General features: G+C 39.4%; 1 protein-coding gene across 1 annotated transcript in view; it reads right to left on the minus strand.

Moving 5' to 3' along the window:
• Positions 1-1,060: 1,060 nt before the first annotated feature.
• The window catches only part of LOC145121460 (uncharacterized), a 37,356-nt gene continuing 19,649 nt past the window's right edge, over positions 1,061-18,767 (minus strand). The window contains exons 2-3 of the mRNA XM_079057204.1: positions 1,527-1,584; positions 1,061-1,356 (exon numbers count right to left, since the gene is read on the minus strand). Coding sequence (XP_078913330.1) covers positions 1,061-1,356; positions 1,527-1,584 — 354 coding nt within the window. The remainder of the gene's footprint in view (positions 1,357-1,526; positions 1,585-18,767) is intronic.

Consider the following 18,767-nt stretch of genomic DNA (forward strand, 5'->3'; position numbering starts at 1 on the left):
CATGATCTATTCTTAGCTTGTGCGTTTTTAGCATGGCTCATGCGTTTTGGATGTTGCCCGTGCGTTTTTCTGAAAATCATTAAAAGTTGTGAACACATGGTCTATTCTTAGGTCGTGTGTTTTTAGCATGACCCGTGTGTTTTTGGACTTTGCCTGTGCTTTTCCTAGTGTGCCCATGCCAAAAAAATCATGAAAACCTCAATGACATCACATGGTTATAAAATCAGACCATGCGTTTTGAGTGTCGCCCATGCAAATTTGTACATGCCCATGCGTTTCTTTTTTCTAAACCTAAAAAAAAAACATTTTTTTTGCATGGACTATCAAAAAAGACACAAAAACATTGCAACACAATAAAATAAAGTGAATAAAAGAAGAATGGAAAGAAATGCTCCCGAGTTGCCTCTCGGCTAGCCGTCTCTGTTTCAAGTCTTTGGCTCGACTTTGCCCTTTAGATTCACTCGATGTAGTACGGGCGTTCTAAGCTATCAACCTCCATGTTCTTCACTTGGAAACCTTCATAAAAGACCCTTAACATGTGCCCATTAAATTTGAATACTTTTCCAGATTTATTACTTTTAATCTCAACTGCACCATGATCAAATACATTAGTAACAATGAACGGTCTCACCCACTGGGACCGTAACTTACCGAAAAACCATTTAAGATGAGACTCATAGAGTAATACCTTTTGACCTATTTCAAAGCTCTTACGGGAAAGGTACTTGTCATGAAATCATTTGGTCTTGTTCTTGTAGGTGTATGAGTTCTCGAAGGTTTTATTTTGGAATTCCTCAAACTCTTGAAACTTTACCTTTCGGAGAATACCCATTTCATTGAACACGATGTTCTTATTTTTCACTCATAAACTCCACAATTCCTAGAAACTCATCATCTAGCTTGATTTTTCTGCAATCTCCTTGACTGAAATTTTATCAAATTTCCTATTCAAAATTAACTCTAAAAAATCATGGTTAGTCAACTCAAAGCATTCTTCGGTCAAAGGCTGAACAATATCCACAAAATTCGAAGAGTGAACATCACTTGGGTACCTCTTCTCTTAAAAAATATTGAACTTAATGACTTCCCCATCAAATTCCATTGATAAAGTTCCATTGTAAACATCAATTTTGGTTTTTGCTGTTTTAAGAAAAGGTCTAACCAAAAGTATGGAACCAGAATTTAGGGAGTCATCATCTCCCATGTCTATAACATAAAAATCAGCTGGGAAAACAAGTTCATTGACTTGAACTAACACGTCGTCTAGTACACCTTTTGGGTGTACTATCGACCAGTCAGCAAGTTGAATGATTACACCGGTTTTGCTCAATGTTCCCACACCAATTGATTTGTAAACTGAGTATGGTAGGACATTTATAGATACAACCAAGTCAAACATAGCTCAGGGTACACGTAGATTCCCAATTTGCAAGGCACAGTAAAAAGGCTGGGATCCTTGCACTTCAGGGGCACCCTATTTTTCAAAACTGTTGAAATGTTCTCACCAACTTTTACCGTTTCATTACCTTTAAGTTTCTTTTTAGATATGCAAAATTCTTTTAAGAACTTAGCATATCTAGGTACCTGTTTGATGACATCAAGGAGTAGGATATTGACATGAATTTTCCAAAACATTTGCATGATCTCACTCTCCTCTCATTCTTTCTTTGTGCTCACCAATCTTTCAGGAAATGGGGCGACTAGAGTATATTTGACTTCGGTGGTGGCAGACTTCTTTTTGTTGGATTTTTTTTATTTTCCTCCTCATTACTCGACTTCTTCACGAGTATCTCCTCTTCTTCTTTTTTGTTGGATTAGGTGTCTAAGACCTTAACTATAATTGGTATGTACTTGAATTGATAGTGACATGGTCCTTTTGGGTTGCCTTCGCACGTGCAACTAGACAGGATGATTAATTGATGAAGATGAAGAATTTATTAATTGATTAATAAATTGGAATAAATGATTTATTAATATGTTATGGAAATAATATATTAATTAGTAATCATATTTTTAATTAATATTTAATCAGAAATTAATTTGGAATTAATTTTGGGGTTGAAGGAATTAATTAAAAGTACAGGGACTAAAAGTGTAGTTGTTAAATAGTTGAGCAAAACGGTCCAGAACCATCCTAGGGGAAGGGTAGATGATTTTTAATGAGTATATGTAAGATTATTCTAGAGTTTCAAGAATATCTTATCATATATGGATAATCAAAGGAGGTAGATAATTACCATAATTGAGATTAGGGTTATCCATAGCATCCTTGGTGCATTATATAAAGGGTTCTAAACCCTAAGAAATTCGGTCAATTCTTTGGAAGAAGCAATAGCCGAAAATTTGATCTCCTCCTCCTCTTTCAGATCATTCTCTTGCATTGTGTGTTTGTGAGCCATTAGAGGTGTTACACTTGTGACACTAAGTTCTCAAGCTTCAAGATCTACAAGGGAATCATTGTTATTACAATATAACAATCAAGGTATGTAACCTAACCCTAGTTTTATGTGAATTTCGAAAATTGTAGACACTTCCTAGGGTTTCTCCTTTTGTGTTCAAGTTTGCATGTTCAATTAGAGAAAACCTAGATCCAAAGCATTAGGGTTGCATGCACACTTAGGAATTGTTGTTATGCTCAAAACACATCAGTGGTATCAGAGCCTAGGATTGGTTTTCTGTTGAATATGATGCAATTGTGAATTGTTCAAAGGAGAAGGGAGCATAATCGTCATTCTGTTCATCGAACTCGTCAAGTTGGTTTTTGAACTCGACGAGTTGGCAAGGAACTCGACGAGGTCATTGCCCAACTCGATGAGTTGCACTGTCAGATCCTAAATTTTCGGTTTTGATAATTGTTTCATGGATTGATTAGGATAATTACCTTAAATTCGTTTTAATTATTTAAAATTGGATATTTTAATCAGTAATTTTGTATCCTTATCATGAATTCATGCTTGGGTTAATATTTTTGATAAAGACAAAATTAATTTGTTAATTTAATTATTAAAAATTTAACCTAGTATTTTTGAAAAGTTTTAAAAATACATCCTTGGTTTTAAAATTTAAAATTTAAATTAAATAGTTTAATTTTGAAAATTTTAAATTTAAGAACCCTAGTATTTTAAAAGTTTAAAATACACCCTTATATATATTGTAAAATTAAAAGTTAATATTTATATATATGTATAAGAAAAGTTAGTCTTACCGTTAGTAGGCCTCGTTCACGAAGCTGGTCTATAAGGAGAATTTAAAAAAGCGGCCTATAAAAGGACCACCATTGTGATCCACTCTTACCCACCGCTCTCTTGACTAGTGGAGGGTCGTTAGCCGAACGGGTTTTATAGGACACTTATTTCTCATTAATAAGTATAATGGAATATATAAAGTAACTAAATGTTTTATAAAATTCTCAATCTTAGTTAATTTATGAAAATGTGAATTTGATGCTAATCCATGAAATTGCACATTGCACTTTATAAAAGTCGTTAGTGGAGCGTGTGTGGTTAACCGGCACACTAATATGGACTAATAAAGCGTGGAAATGGGTAGCTCATAAATTATCGTTGATTAATGGAGCGTGTGTGGATAACCGACACATTAATTGGATGATAAATGACATCGAGAGTACCAATATAATTTGCATGGTTATTCACACATTGTTTGTAATCCTCGGTATCCCAGTCACAAATGGAAATGACATAATCGAGATTAAACATGTCATTGAATAGTTCAATGAATCTCAAAAGATCTAGGAATTTCATTTAAAACTTAATTCGCTTAAAATTTCATTTTCGTGGTGGTGAAATTGGTAAATCGTCATTTACCTACCTTTAAATAATTTGCAATTAGATTACGACATCCCTCTTCTGAATTGTGAATTATTTAGTTGGATCCTAGCCTTAATATTTCATTTGGGTGTTATATTAAGTATTTTCGTATCGAATCAAATCTGATCCTTTTTCATTTTCAGATGTCAACTTCAAACAATGCTTACGACTCCTCCAACAACAACTCCAACCACTTCTCGCTCTTGAGCATCTGCTCGAAGGTCACTTTTGATGGTTCTAATTTTAATGATTGGATCTGCAACATCAGAATGGCCTTGCGTTTCGAGGACAAGGAATATATTCTCGAAAAGGGGCTGAACGAGATTGATGAAACTAAATCTACTCCCAAAGAAATTGTTGAATATAGGAGACACTGCAATGATGCTACCAAAGTGGCATGCATCATGGTGGCTACTATGACTCCCGAACTGCAAAGGTTCTATGAGGACTATTGTCCTTATGAGATGTGCAAGGACTTGATGGAGAAGTACCATCAACAAGCCCGTCAAGAAAGGTACGAAATAGTCAAGTCACTCATGACGAGCAAGATGAAGGATGTAGAGTCCGTCACAACCCACTTGCAACGCATGCAACATTATATGGATCAGCTGTTGAAACTCAATGTTAACTTCGATGAGGAATTGGCTATTGGCATAGTCTTGCACTCATTGCCTAGCTGGTATGATCAGTATGTTATGACTTATCATCTGAACAAGGATGAAACTACATTGAGTCAACTCCAAAGCTTGCTGAGAACCGTTGAAAGTGGGATGAAGGGAAAGAGTGTTGCCTCTACTCCTGCTGTTGTTGCTCCCGTCTTGGCCATGGGGCAAGGGAAGGGGAAGAAGAGGAAAGCTCCCTCGAAACAGAACTAGAAGGGAAAGTCTCAATTCGGGTCATCAAGTAATAGCCCTAAAGGCAGATATAGTTCCTAATCTCCCCCTGCCTCTGTTCTGAAGGAGGCTACTTGCTTTTACTATCATGACAAGGGGCATTGGAAGAGAAGCTGCCCCAAGTACTTGCAAGACATAAAGGATGGCAAGGTTAAGCCAACCTCGACATGTATTCACACTATTCTATCTAAAAGCTTATCACATTCAAAATCTTGGGTTCTTGATACAGGGTGTGGTTTTCACATTTGCTCTGACTTGCAGGGACTAACAAGAAGTGAAGATGTGGAGCATGGGGAGATGAACCTAATTATGGGCAATAGGAGATCGTCGCCTGTTACCAAGATTGACATTTATTCTTTAGTGCTTAGTAGTGGGTTATGTTTAGATTTAAATAATTGTTGCTACTCGTCAGAAATGACAAGAAATGTTATTTCATTTCATGGTTTATATAGACAAGGTTTTAGATATTCTTTTGATAATGAGAATGGTTCTATTCATGTTTATTATAATGGTGTGTTTTATTTTGAAGCGTTACCTTGTGATGGCATGTATGAAACTGTGATGGTCGTAGACAATTTAGGAAATAGTGTGTTGCAAATTGATTCATCTAATGGTTTAGATAAGGCATGTTTGTGGCATTTTCATCTTGGACATGTCAACAAAACACGCATTGCCCAACTCTAAAAGTATGGAGTGTTGGAATCATTTGAATTAAGGTCGTATGATACATGCGAATCTTGTTTACTTGGAAAGATGACTAAATCATCTTCACGGGTTCGTGTAAAAGAGGTGAGGGATTGTTGGATCTCGTACACACAGATGTATGTGGGCCCTTCAGATACACCACAAGGGATGCAAAGCAATTTTATGTGACTTCTACCGATGATTATTGCAGATATGGATATATCTACTTAATCAAGCATAAGTCAGAAACCATTGAAAAGTTCAAAGAATTCAAACATGAAGTCGAAAATCAATTGGGCAGGAAGATCAAGATGCTCAGATTTGATAGAGGTGGTGAGTATCTTAGTATCGAGTTCCACGACTACCTCAAGGAATGTGGAATTATTTCACAATTGACACCTCCTAGGACACCACAACTTAATGGTGTGGCTGAGAGGCGTAATCGAACCTTGTTGGACATGGTTCGTTCCATGATGAGTAGAGCTTCACTACCAATCTCATTCTAGGGGTATGACTTAGAGACTACCGCCCACATTCTTAATCTTGCTCCAACAAAGAAGGTTGCCAAAACACCTCACGAAATGTGGAAATGGAAGGTTCCCTCGTTAGCACATATCAAGGTTTGGGGTTGTGAAGCTTTCGTTAGACTAGAGACTCCGACAAGCTTGAACCTCGAAGTGAGCGATGTATTTTCATCGGTTATACACAGAAGTCCTTTGGATAATTGTTCTACAGACCTAGTGAGATCGTGGTCTTTGTAGCAAGAAGGGAAGTCTTGCGAGAGAGAGAGAGAGAGAAAGAGAGAGAGCTCATATGCAAAGAGGACAGTGGTAGTGCAATTAATCTTGAAGAAATTCAAGAGCCGAGCGATAAAGGAACCTCTAACACTAGCACTCAATCCGAGGAAGAAATTCCTGTTGAACCTATTGACGAGTCGTTACCTCTTAGACGTTCCACTCGAGTTAGAATGACACCATATAACTACAGATGGAGATACGTTTATCAGTGATAGTATACGGGTAAATTTGGATGAACATGCTAACTAGGGGTGAGCATTTGGACCGAACCGGACCGGACCGGACCGGACCGGCTCTTGGACCGAACCGGTTATGGAGAATATTGTGGACCGTGGACCGGACCAGATGAGTCGTGTCCATGTCCGTGTCTGGGTCCGGGTCCAGGTCCGGGTTTTCAAGTTCTTGGACCCGTTTGGACCGGTACAACGTTAATTGCATAGAGTACAATTCGTTAACATAAGTTTTTGGGTTTGATAGAACTCGTTAAAACAAATATATTGTTGGGTTTGATACGATACAACTTGTAAAAATGATTACGTTTCCGTTTCATGCATAAGTAATCTACCTTGATGTTATAATATTATACTTGCAAAATTAATTTTCCAAATAAAAGCAACTAACATATAGATCAAGTTCACCAAGATCCCTTTCATATGAATCAAGTTCACCAAGACTGTAACTTATTGAATATAATACCAAAATCAACAAAATTATAGTCTAAATTCATCTACAAACTGTAAATTAAACGTTGGAAAAAACCGCATGTCAATCCGACTTAAAACGAATGAGTTATGGTTGTTTAAAAATTTTCACAGATTATAAAATTTTAAAAATGTTGTTGAAAAGCTAAAACTTTTCAGCTTTAATAGCTCAACTTTGAAGGATTGTAACTCACTGAATATAATACCAAAATCAACAAATTTATATTCTAAATTCATCTACAAATTGTAAACTAAATGTTGGAAAAAACCGCATGTCAATCCGACTTAAAACGAATGAGTTATGGTTGTTTAAAAAAATTCACAGATTACAAAATTTTAAAAATCTTGCTGATAAGCTGAAAATTTTCAGCTTTGATAGCTCAACTTTGAAAGACTGTAACTCATTGAATATAATACCAAAATCAACAAAATTATAGTCTAAATTCATCTACAAACTGTAAATTAAACGTTGAAAAAAACCGCGTGTCAATCCAACTTAAAACGAATAAGTTATGGTTGTTTAAATATTTTCACAGATTACAAAATTTAAAAAATGTTGCTAAAAAGCTGAAAATTTTCAGCTTTGATAGCTCAACTTCGAAAGACTGTAACTCATTGAATATAATACCAAAATCAATAAAATTATAGTCTAAATTCATCTACAAACTGTAAACTAAACGTTGGAAAAAACTGTGTGTCAATCCGACTTAAAACGAATGAGTTATGGTTGTTTAAAAAAATTCACAGATTACAAATTTTTTTTTAAATCGGGTCCAACCGGTTCTAAACCCGGTAAAAACCGGATCGGACCGGTTTTGATGGATTCCTAGAACCGAGAACCGGCCCAGGGGTCCAAGAAAACGGTCCGGTCCGGTCCGGTCCAGTCCACCGGTCCAAATGCTCACCTCTAATGCTAACTACAAGGAAGCAATGGCAGGCCCTGATTCAGCTAAATGGAAAGAGGCAATGGACAGCGAGATCCAGTCCATGTATGAAAATCAAGTTTGGAACTTGGTTGACAATGTACCAGGTCGTAAGACAGTTGGGTGCAAATAGATCTTCAAGAATAAGACTGACATGGATGGAAAGGTGCACACCTTCAAGGCTCGATTGGTTGCGAAGGGCTTTACTCAAACCCCAGGGGTTGACTATGATGAGACCTTATCACCGGTGACCAAGATTAAATATATTAGGTTTATGTTAGCCATAGCTGCGTTTCATGACAATGAAATTTGGCAGATGGATGTCAAAATCGCTTTCCTTAATGGAAAGTTGGCTAAGGATGTTTACATGAATCAATCAGAGGGTTTTGTGGATGCTAAATACCCCAATAGAGTGTGTAAGCTTGAGAAATCAATCTATGGATTGAAACAAGCTTCTCGCAGATGGAATCTTTGCTTTGATGAGAAAGTCAAAGAGTTTTGTTTCTCCAAAGTAAGGATGAGTCGTTTGTGTATGTCAAAGCTAGTGGTAGTATATTCACTTTCCTGGTATTGTATGTTGATGACATACTACTTATAGGAAACGACATTCCAACCTTGCAGGATGTTAAGTCCTGGATTGGAAAGTGTTTCACTATGAAGGATCTGGGAGAGGCTGGTTATATTCTAGGAATAAGGATTTTGAGAAATAGGAGTATAAGACTAATTGGACTTAGTCAAAGTACTTATTTGGATAAGGTGCTAAAGCGTTTTAGCATGAAGAATTCAAAGAAAGGGGAGTTACCTATCCAAAGTAATACCAATCTGAGTAAGACTCAGAGTCCGAGTACCGATGCAGAGATAGCAGAAATTCGAGTTCCATATGCTTCCGTCGTTGGATCGATCATATATGCTATGACGATAAGGTGCTAAAGCGTTTTAGCATGAAGAATTCAAAGAAAGGGAAGTTACCTATACAAAGTAATACCAAGCTAAGTAAGACTCGGAGTCCAAGTACCGATGTAGATATAGCATAAATGAGTCGAGTTCCATATGCTTCCATCGTTGGATCGATCATGTATGCTATGACATGTACTCGCCCTGACATGGCTTTTGATTTGAGCATGGTTAGTCGATATTAGGGAAATCCGGGTAAAGCTCATTGGATAGCATTTAAGAACATACTTAAGTATCTGCGAAGAACCAAGGACTGGGTCCTTGTGCTTGGTGGCAGTGATGACTTAAGAGTTACTGGGTATAGTAACGCCAGCTTTCAGACAGACAGAGACAACTTCCGTTCTCAGTCAGGCTGGGTGTTTACCCTGAATGGAGGAGCAGTAACTTGGAAAAGTTCCAAGCAGGAGACCGTGGCTGATTCTACTTGTAAATCAGAGTATGATGCCGCAAGCGAAGCATCGAAGGAGGCTATATGGTTGAAGAACTTCATTAGAGATCTTAAAGTAGTGCCAGCCATAAAGGAGCCGATGGAAATTTTCTGCGATAACGAAAGAGTGGTTGCCTGGACCACGGAACCGAGAGATCATGGTAGATCGAGACATATCGACAGAAAATATCACTTTATCAGACATCGTGTAGAAGAAGGAAGCCTCGTTGTTAAGAGGGTATCATCATAAGAGAATCATGCAGATCCCCTCACAAAGGGTCTGAGTAGGATTAAACATGTTCAGCATGCGAGGAGCATTGGTCTGAAGGATGATATTAGTTTTAGTGATTAGATAGTTATTTAGAAACTTGTAACAAATAAATGTAATTGACACTTGATGATTAAATAATATATATTTATTTATGAGTATTGTTTACTATCTTTTGTCGATTGTTTATCTTTGTGTTTCTTTCACATGTTTTACTTCCTGGATAATTAGATTATTCAAACATCGACAGTCGATCATACTTTTGAAGTAAGTAGTGAATTAAGGTTTTCATGAATTGGATTGTAGATTGTCTAAGTGTTTAGACATAGCAATGGTTTGCTGCAACATTCATGAGTACTTTTGAAATGGGGATTTAAGAATTGGATTAACCCACGCTCAGTGAATTACTTCATGGAATTTATCACGACTAATTCTGAGACGATAATATTGTATAATACCAAGATATATGAGTTGTTGTTTACGAGTTGGTTGTGCATTGATAATGCGTAAACCCATCAATAACTTGGTGTTAGAAAACGTATTGTTGTGCATGATTGATGAGTAAATAGTACAAGCATATGAGTCAAAGTTTATCTGCTCCTTTTTCCCTAAGGGGGGAAAGCGATATCTTGGGCCCCTAGATGATTTGGTGTTGACATATGTGTCGGGCCCGGTCAGGACTGAATTGATGTGTTTGATTAAGTTCTTTGTCATTACAAATCAAAAATCGGGAAACAAACTGTTGAACAATGAGAATGATTTTGTTCCATGTCATTTGTTCACATGATATCTTGCTGAACAAAGGATTATATGATCCCTAATCTTAGGACACGCAACTGACTAGGTCAGAGTTTGATAAAAGCTATGAGAGCTACGATTGCTTATCAGCTTTTGAAGTCATACTTGCAATTATAGTTATTAGACTTATCCAAGTGGGAGACTGTTGGATTAGGTGTCCAAGCCCATAACTATAATTGGTATGTACTTGAATTGATAGTGGCATGGTCCTTTTGGGTTGCCTTCTCACGTGCAACTAGACAGGATGATTAATTGATGAAGAGGAAGAATTTATTATTTGATTAATAAATTGGAATAAATGATTTATTAATATGTTGTGGAAATAATATATTAATTAGTAATCATATTGTTAATTAATATTTAATCAGAAATTAATTTGGAATTAATTTTGGGGTTGAAGGAATTAATTAAAAGTATAGGGACTAAAAGTGCAATTGTTCAATAGTTGAGCAAAAGGGTCCAGAACCTTCCTAGGGGAAGGGTGGATGGTTTTTAATGAGTATATGTAAGATTATTCTAGAGTTTCTAGAATATCTTACCATATATGGATAATCAAAGGAGGTGGATAATTACCATAATTGAGATTAGGGTTATCCATAGCATCCTTGGTGCACTATATAAAGGGTTCTAAACCCTAAGAAATTTGGCCAACTCTTTGGAAGAAGCAATAGCTGGAAATTTGATCTCCTCCTCCTTTCTCATATCATTCTCTTGCATTGTGTGTTTGTGAGCCATTAGAGGTGTTACACTTGTGACACTAAGTTCTCAAGCTTCAGGATCTACAAGGGTTTCATTGTTATTACAACATAACAATCAAGGTATGTAACCTAACCCTAGTTTTATATGAATTTTGAAAATTGTATACACTTCCTAGGGTTTCTCCTTTTGTGTTCAAGTTTGCATGTTCAATTAGAGAAAACCTAGATCCAAAGCATTAGGGTTGCATGCACACTTAGGAATTGTTGTTATGCTCAAAACCCATCATTTTTCTTAATCAACCAATATTTATGGGCCATCATAACCCTTTCCATCTCTCAATGTGATAGCATACGTTGTGCCTTGGGTTTGTCTTAGTTTGGGCAGGTAACTTTCCTTGAGATTCCAACCTACTAACCGAAGTGGCAAGTTGTGAAATTTGTTGCTCTAGGTTTTTGATGCTTTCTTTTGTCTCTTTTTGAAAGGTTTGGGTGCTAGTAGCCAAAATCTTCACTGTGTCCTCTAAGGACATACTTGACAAACCCACTTGTTGAGGTGGATGAGGTCAAAATGATGGTCTTTGTTGGTACGGAGGTGGTTGTCTTGGTTGATAACCCATGCCCTGATTATGGTTCCACCCTTGATTGTCTCGGGGCTGATCATAAGCTCTTTGAGTATTCCCGGAATAGCCTCCCATTGCATTTGCTTCTTCATATTCTTCTTCCTGCAATTGAGGACACATATCGGTTGGTTGTCCCACTTGAGTGCAAATACCACAAGTGTGAGGTGTGGATTGTACACATTTATCTTTAGCAAGCATCAATACCACCTTTGTTAGCTCGGATAGTTAAGCTTCGATTTGAGGAGTGTGCATCTCTTTCACACCTCAAGGTGGATCCATGTACCAATTATCTTCATGAGAAGTATGCTTGGAATCTTCAGCCATGTTTTTGATTAATGCTCGAATTTCTGTTAGAGTTTTGTCAACAATTGACCCTCCACTTGAATCATTGAGGAGCCGTCTCTCCCTTGGTTATATGCCTTCAGAGAAGTATTGAATAAGGTTATACTCGGATATACCATGCTTCAGACATCGAGTGTATAACTTCTTGAATCTTTCCCAATATGTGTGCAATGCTTCATTCTTGTTTTGCTTGATTCTGATGATCTCCTTTCTCAAGAATAAAGCTTTCATCTAAGTAAAGTACTTGTCCAAAAATAATCGTACAAGATCTACCCATGTAGTGACTGACCCCGGTGGGAGGTCATAAAGCCAATCTTTTTCTGCATCTTGCACTGCAAAGGGGAATTCCCTAAGCTTGATTTGGTCCTCTGTGACATTGTGTGGTTTCATGACAACACACACAACATGAAACTCGGTGAGGAACTTGTGAGGATCTTTATTTTCAAGACCCCTAAAGGTTAGGAGTAGGTGAATGAGTCCGGATTTTAGTTCTAAGTTGGTTACAGTCGGATAGGTGATGCAAAGAGGTTGTTGAGTAACCTCTTACCTCACCCATTGGCGAAGGGTTTGATCAGGTGGATTGTCGCCCATGTTAAGTGTAAGATCATGGATATTATGAGTGGGTGAGGAAGGTGGGTGGTATTTATGGGTGAGGATGGTTGAGATGATGATGAGCGGTTTTCTATCACAGTTTCTATTGAACTTGAGAGGAATATGTCCTCCCAAATGTCAATGACGAGAGGGGTGGATGACAAAGAAGTCCTAGAACCCGGATGCTTCTTACGAAGCTTTGCTTGCTTCCGTAACCTCTTTGCAATGTTCTCTCTCACAGTTTCTATTAAACTTGAGAGGAGTATGTCCTCCCAAATGTCAATGACGAGAGCAGCAGGCATCATTCGAGACCCTTCGCCAGAGGTTGTGCGAAGCTCCGATGTTAGCCCTTTCGGATGGAGTGGAGGACTTCGTAGTCTATTGTGATGCATCTATTTCAGGGATGGGTGTAGTGTTGATACAGAGGGGTCACGTGATAGCATATACGTCGAGGCAGCTGAAGCCTCATGAGACGAGGTATCCCACCCATGATTTGGAGTTGGGGGAGGTGGTGTTCGCCCTCAAGATTTGGCGCCACTATCTTTATGGTGTCCGGTGTACCATATACACGGACCATAAGAACCTGAAGTACCTGATGGATTAGCCCAACATGAATATGAGGCAGAGAAGATGGTTGGATGTAGTGAAGGACTACGACTGTGAGATCTTATATCACCCCGGCAAGGCTAATGTGGTAGTCGATGCCTTGAGTCGCAGAGCCGAGAGCACTCCGATCCGAGATGTGTGTATGAGGATGATGGTGATGACTCCAGTCTTAGATACCATCCGAGAGGCTCAGGTAGAGGCTATGAGACCGGAGAACCGCAAGAGAGAGCGTGTGGTTGGTCAGGTTTCCGAGTTTCAGTCAGATAGTCGGGGACTTATGACCTTCCGAGGTCGGATTTAGGTGCCATATTCAGGTGGAGCTCGGCGTATATTAATGGAGGAGGCACATAGATCGAGATTTTCGATCCATCCTGGGGCCACTAAGATGTATTTGGATTTGAAGAGGGATTATTGGTGGCCCTGTATGAAGAGGGATGTGGCTTGGGTAGTTGAGAGATGCTTGACCTGTTGTCGGGTCAAGGCAGAGCATCAGCGACCTCATGGTCAGATGCAACCTTTAGAGGTTCCCCAGTGGAAGTGGGAAGATATCACCATGGATTTCATTACCAAGCTGTCGAGAACCGCGCGTGGGGTAGACACGATATGGGTAATTGTAGATCGGTTGACTGAGAGTGCTCACTTCCTCGCTATCATTGAGAGCTCTTCTGCAAAGAAATTGGCCGAGATCTGCGTTCGAGAGGTGGTGGCACGACATGGGGTGTCGACATCGATAGTGTCAGATCGGGATGTGCGTTTTACTTCCAGGTTCTGGAAGAAGTTTCATGAGGAGTTGGGTACCTGACTGCACTTCAGTACAACTTACCACCCACAGACAGACGGGTAGAGTGAGCGAACGATTCAGACGCTTGAGGACAGGCTGCGTGCATGTGTTATGGACTTCGGAGGAAGTTGGTACACCTATTTTGCCCTTGGATGAGTTTTCATATAACAATAAACACCATTCCAGCATTGGCATGCCTCCCTTTGAGCTTTTATACGGGAGGAGGTGTCGGACTCCTATCTGTTGGGGAGAGGTAGGGCAGCGAGTGATGGATGGCACTGAGATAGTGTTGAAGACGACCGATCAGATTCAGCAGGTCAGACAGAGGTTGCTGACAGCCCAGAGTCGCCAGAAGAGTTATGCAGGCCGGCGATGATCCGAGCTAGAGTTCCAGGTTGGAGATTTTTTCCTCCTGAAGGTATCCCCGTGGAAGGGGACGATCCGATTCAGGAAACGGGGCAAGCTGGTCCCTAGATACATCGGTCCTTTCAGAGTGACCACCAGAGTGGGTAAGGTAGCTTATCCGTTGGATCTACCTGCAGAGTTGAGACAGATCCATAACACCTTCCACGTGTCTCAGTTGAGGAAGTGTGTAGCCGATGTGACGGCGGTGGTAGCATTAGAGGACATTCAGGTTGATCCGAGCCTGAATTACATCGAGAGGCCAGTTGCGATCATGGATCGGAAGGTGAAGGTTCTGAGGAACAAAGAGGTGCCCCTGGTTCAGGTCCAGTGGCAACATCGGAAAGGGTCCGAGTGGACTTGGGAGCCGGAGTCCGATATGCGATAGCAGTATCCAGATTTATTTCTGGGGCATGACTTCGAGGGCGAAGTCTGATTCTAGTGGGGGAGAATTGTAACATCCCTTCTCCCAGGTATTGTATTTATTCATTTATTTTTGGGAATTAATGAGTGACTCGGCGAGTTGTGTGTTCGACTCGCCGAGTAGAGTTGGATTTGAGCACGCAGGTTAAATAACTGACTCGACGAGTCAGAGATGCCGACTCACCGAGTTGGTGCTGTGTGAGGAAACCCTAAATCCCCGTGTTTGGGGACTATTTAAGGAAACTTATGTCCTCATTTCCGCCTCACCAGTTACCCTACTCCCCTGAGAGAAACCCTAATCGGCGATTGAGCTAATAGAGAGTGTTTAAGCTAACATTTGAGTGTTTTGGTGAAGCATTGGAAGAAGAAGAAGTGAGATTCAAGCAAGGAACGAGGAAGGGCTGTGTGATCCAGTATTCATTCACTTGGAGCTTCTGTTGGAAGGTAAAAGTCGTCACCTTGCTCATCATGTTGTTTAGATCTTGTTAAAGAGAAACTTTTGTGCCTTTTTCCTTATTCCTTTGAGATTTGGTATGACATGTGCTTGCCAAGCATTAAGACATCAGATCTGGACCTTGTGAGGTCCATAGAGTCCAAAGGTTCCAACTTTATCCATCCATAAAGAGTTATTGTGCTTAAACACCTTGGTTAGAGCTTTTATTTGGCATTATGGAGCAAACATGCCATACATGAACGTAAAGATCAAAGCTTTACGTGACATTCGACCCTTGAGAGGCTAGATCTAGAGTTTGGAGAGATAGATCTGCCTTAAAACGTCTGGATTAGAATTTGACTTAGGGGACTCGACGATTCAGCTAGGGTTTTCCCTGTTGAGTGTGGACATGGATAACTCGGCAAGTTGACGGGACAAATCGACGAGTTGAGTTGGGTTTTCGCGAAGTTCTGAGGATCAGTGGGGACTCGGCGAGTCACATAGGTGCACTCGGCGAGTTGGATCAACATGGACTGTTGTTGGGTCAAAATATTGGTTTATACTTTGCTTTTCTAGTTGATTGTAATTTTCTGTAATATTTTATGAGTTTACGGTCAGGTTTACGGCCAGGGAGGTGTTTACGGCCGTAAACAGGTTTACGGCCGTAAACCCTGTTTACGGTGAGGGGTGTGAGGTAGTGAATAGAAGAATAGAGATAGAGAGAGAGAGAGAGAGAGAGAGAGAGAAAGGAGCTTATGTGTGTGTGTGTGCGAATCTCATGTAAAGGAGCATCATTCCAATCTATTCAATACATTGAAGATTCAAGGTTATGAGAGTGTCCCTCCCCCCTTTCAATCATAACTACTCTTATACCCCTCTGACTAAGGAAGAAATTGAAAATGAAGCACATCTTCAGTATGGCCAACCCCCTGTTCCAGCTTCAGTTACGACTGAACAATCAGGGCCAACTGAGGGTGTTGAGATGAAGGATACTAATGTTTCTACTTCATGTGCAGGTAAAGTAGCCGAAGATGAGAACAAGGAGAACACTACTGAACAAACCAATATCTCTTTGAACTCTGAATCTGTTGCTTCGAACTCAGCTGCTTCTAATCAACCTGCTGTTGAGAAATACAGGCCACCAATTCCAGTGAAACAGAATGCCTGTTGTAATTGTGATTGTGGAAAAAATAAGAGACAAGGCAAGGATACGCCGCCAGGGGCAGGAAGAAACAACTTCACAGTGAAGAAAAAGACATGTTTTAACTGTGGAACACCTTGACACATTGCCATAAATTGTCCTAATCGCGCATACGTTCCCTACTATGCACAAGGGTGGCAGAACGCGCCAAGTGGGAGATACTTCAAAAGAAACCCCTCGAGGCCACGTTCAAACAATGGCGACTGGAATGCCACGAAGGACAAGAACTCAACCCACAAGGCCAAGAATCTGAATCCCAAGGGCAAGAAGGGAATGTCGGCCAAGAAGCCCAATCCAAGAGATGCTCCAGTGAAACAAAGACCGGTTAGGTCAAAGTCATCTCAATGGCCGACATCAAGATCAAAAGCAAGTACTGAGCCACCCATCAGATCGAAAAAGAAATGGGTTAAACCCAACTACAAATGGGTTCCAAAGGCTTACTCTCCCAAATCTTCTAACGATTCTAATATTTCTTCATCTTCTGTTTGTGATAAACAGGATATGTCATGGGAGAGAGTACCGTGCAAGGATGAAAAAGGTCAACCCAGTTTCAAAAGGGACTGGGTTCCAAAGACCAACTAATCCCACTCTGTGTCGGAGCAGCTATGGAGGCATATCATCAGACTTCGGTTTGTTGGTAGTGGCTGTTTCTGGCACATGATTGGAGGCATCTCTCAACTGTGCAACACTCAGAACTTTGTTTGAGAGTATGTGTCCTTTGCGGGAAAGGAATAAAGGAAGGGATCACTCATGGGATTAGTGCTTAACGATGTGAAGAATTTTCGGATCTGTTCTGAGATTATGCGTGCTGTTCTCAGACCTTCTGGATGCAAATTCAATCGACGACTTACGGTTTGAGTTTTCTTCTCGATACTCCTGAGTTTTTCTTAAGCTGATTCGCTTTAAAGACTAATTTTTGTTTTAGGATAGTTTAAATTTGTGCATTTACTTTCGTTTCTCTCCTATGCACAAATTTAGGGGGAGAAATAAAAACAAAACAAAAATTAGAAAATTTTAAAAAATCCAGAAACATTAGAAAATCAGAAAATCCAAAAATATGTTGGTTATGGAATATGCTTGCAGGTGATGTGATGGGAAGTGATATAATCATGTGATAACAGGCAATCTGAATCTGTGTAAGGGACTGAATCTGAATTGTCTAGGCTCTGTGTTCGATGCGCTGGTAGGCACGAGAGATTAAAATGGACTTGACTAGGCATTAATGAACTTAAGGAATCTAGAGACTTGAAAAATATTGACCTACATAGATCCATTTAGCCTGACATTACGACGCTCAGATAGGTTGAGCAGGGAGATATACATGATAATCCACCGGTCACACTAAAATAATCTGTATCTAGAACCGTGGTTTAACTCTTCCTCGATGTACGTACTTTGTCCTTAATTCCGGTATTGATGGGGCGACTGGGGAATTCCGATAAAGTAGGTCTGTAGGAAATTATTTTCTTGCTTTCTTTCTGTTAGTCATATGTTGCCTCCTCTGCTTAATTGAAATACATTCGACCTGGACTGTAACATATGCAATTCTATTTCTCTGCATCTTCTATCTATGCAATTCTTCCTGTCTGTTAGTCATATGTTGTCTCCTTTGCGTGATTGAAATACATCCGACCTGGTACACAGCATATGCACCATTCTACTTCTCAATCCCTCTAAATCTGGTTAGTCATATGTTTCACCCTCTGCGAGATTGGAAGAGATCTGACCTGGGTATATAGCATATGCATTCTAAATCTGACTTCTCTCATAATAATTGTCTGCTCACCTAAAGTAAGGAGTACTTTGGAAGTTCCTGATTATTAGGGTATATCGGGAAGTCGGGAACACGTTCTAGTGCAACTAAAATTGAACCATTTAGAGGTTGTATGTAGATCTTGCTGCTTAATTTAAGTGGACAACAATACCCGTGGTCGTCATCAGCAAAATAGTTTATTTAGAAAAGTTTGTCGATATCCTTCGTGTTTAAGTGGACCACAATACCGGCAATTGACCAGATCTATTCATGAAGGTGAAGGTACTAATAAACAAGTTCAGGATGTCTCACAACTTTGATCCCAAATTTTTTTCTTTTTGTTAAATTTGTTCATAGTTTTCCTCTATGCACAAATTTAGGGGGAGAATTAAAAAAAATTCAAAAATCAAACAAAAATCAGAAAATTCAAAATCCAAAAATATTGTTATTTCTGTTTTATTTCTTGTTCAGAAAAATCAAAAATCCAAAAATATTTTTGTTTCTGTTTTAATTTGTGTGATAAGTTTTCTTTTAGTTTTGTTTTGTCTTGAAAAGTGAATTCAGGTGAAGATGAAACTCATGGAGTTTGTGTCGAAGATTTATGAGCCAAGGCTTCATCCGTGATCATCGAAGAATTCTCACTCG

Source organism: Lactuca virosa, chromosome 6, assembly GCF_052849685.1.
Source record: "Lactuca virosa cultivar CGN04683 chromosome 6, Lactuca_virosa_CGN04683_v6, whole genome shotgun sequence".
Classification (NCBI taxonomy): Eukaryota; Viridiplantae; Streptophyta; class Magnoliopsida; order Asterales; family Asteraceae; genus Lactuca; species Lactuca virosa.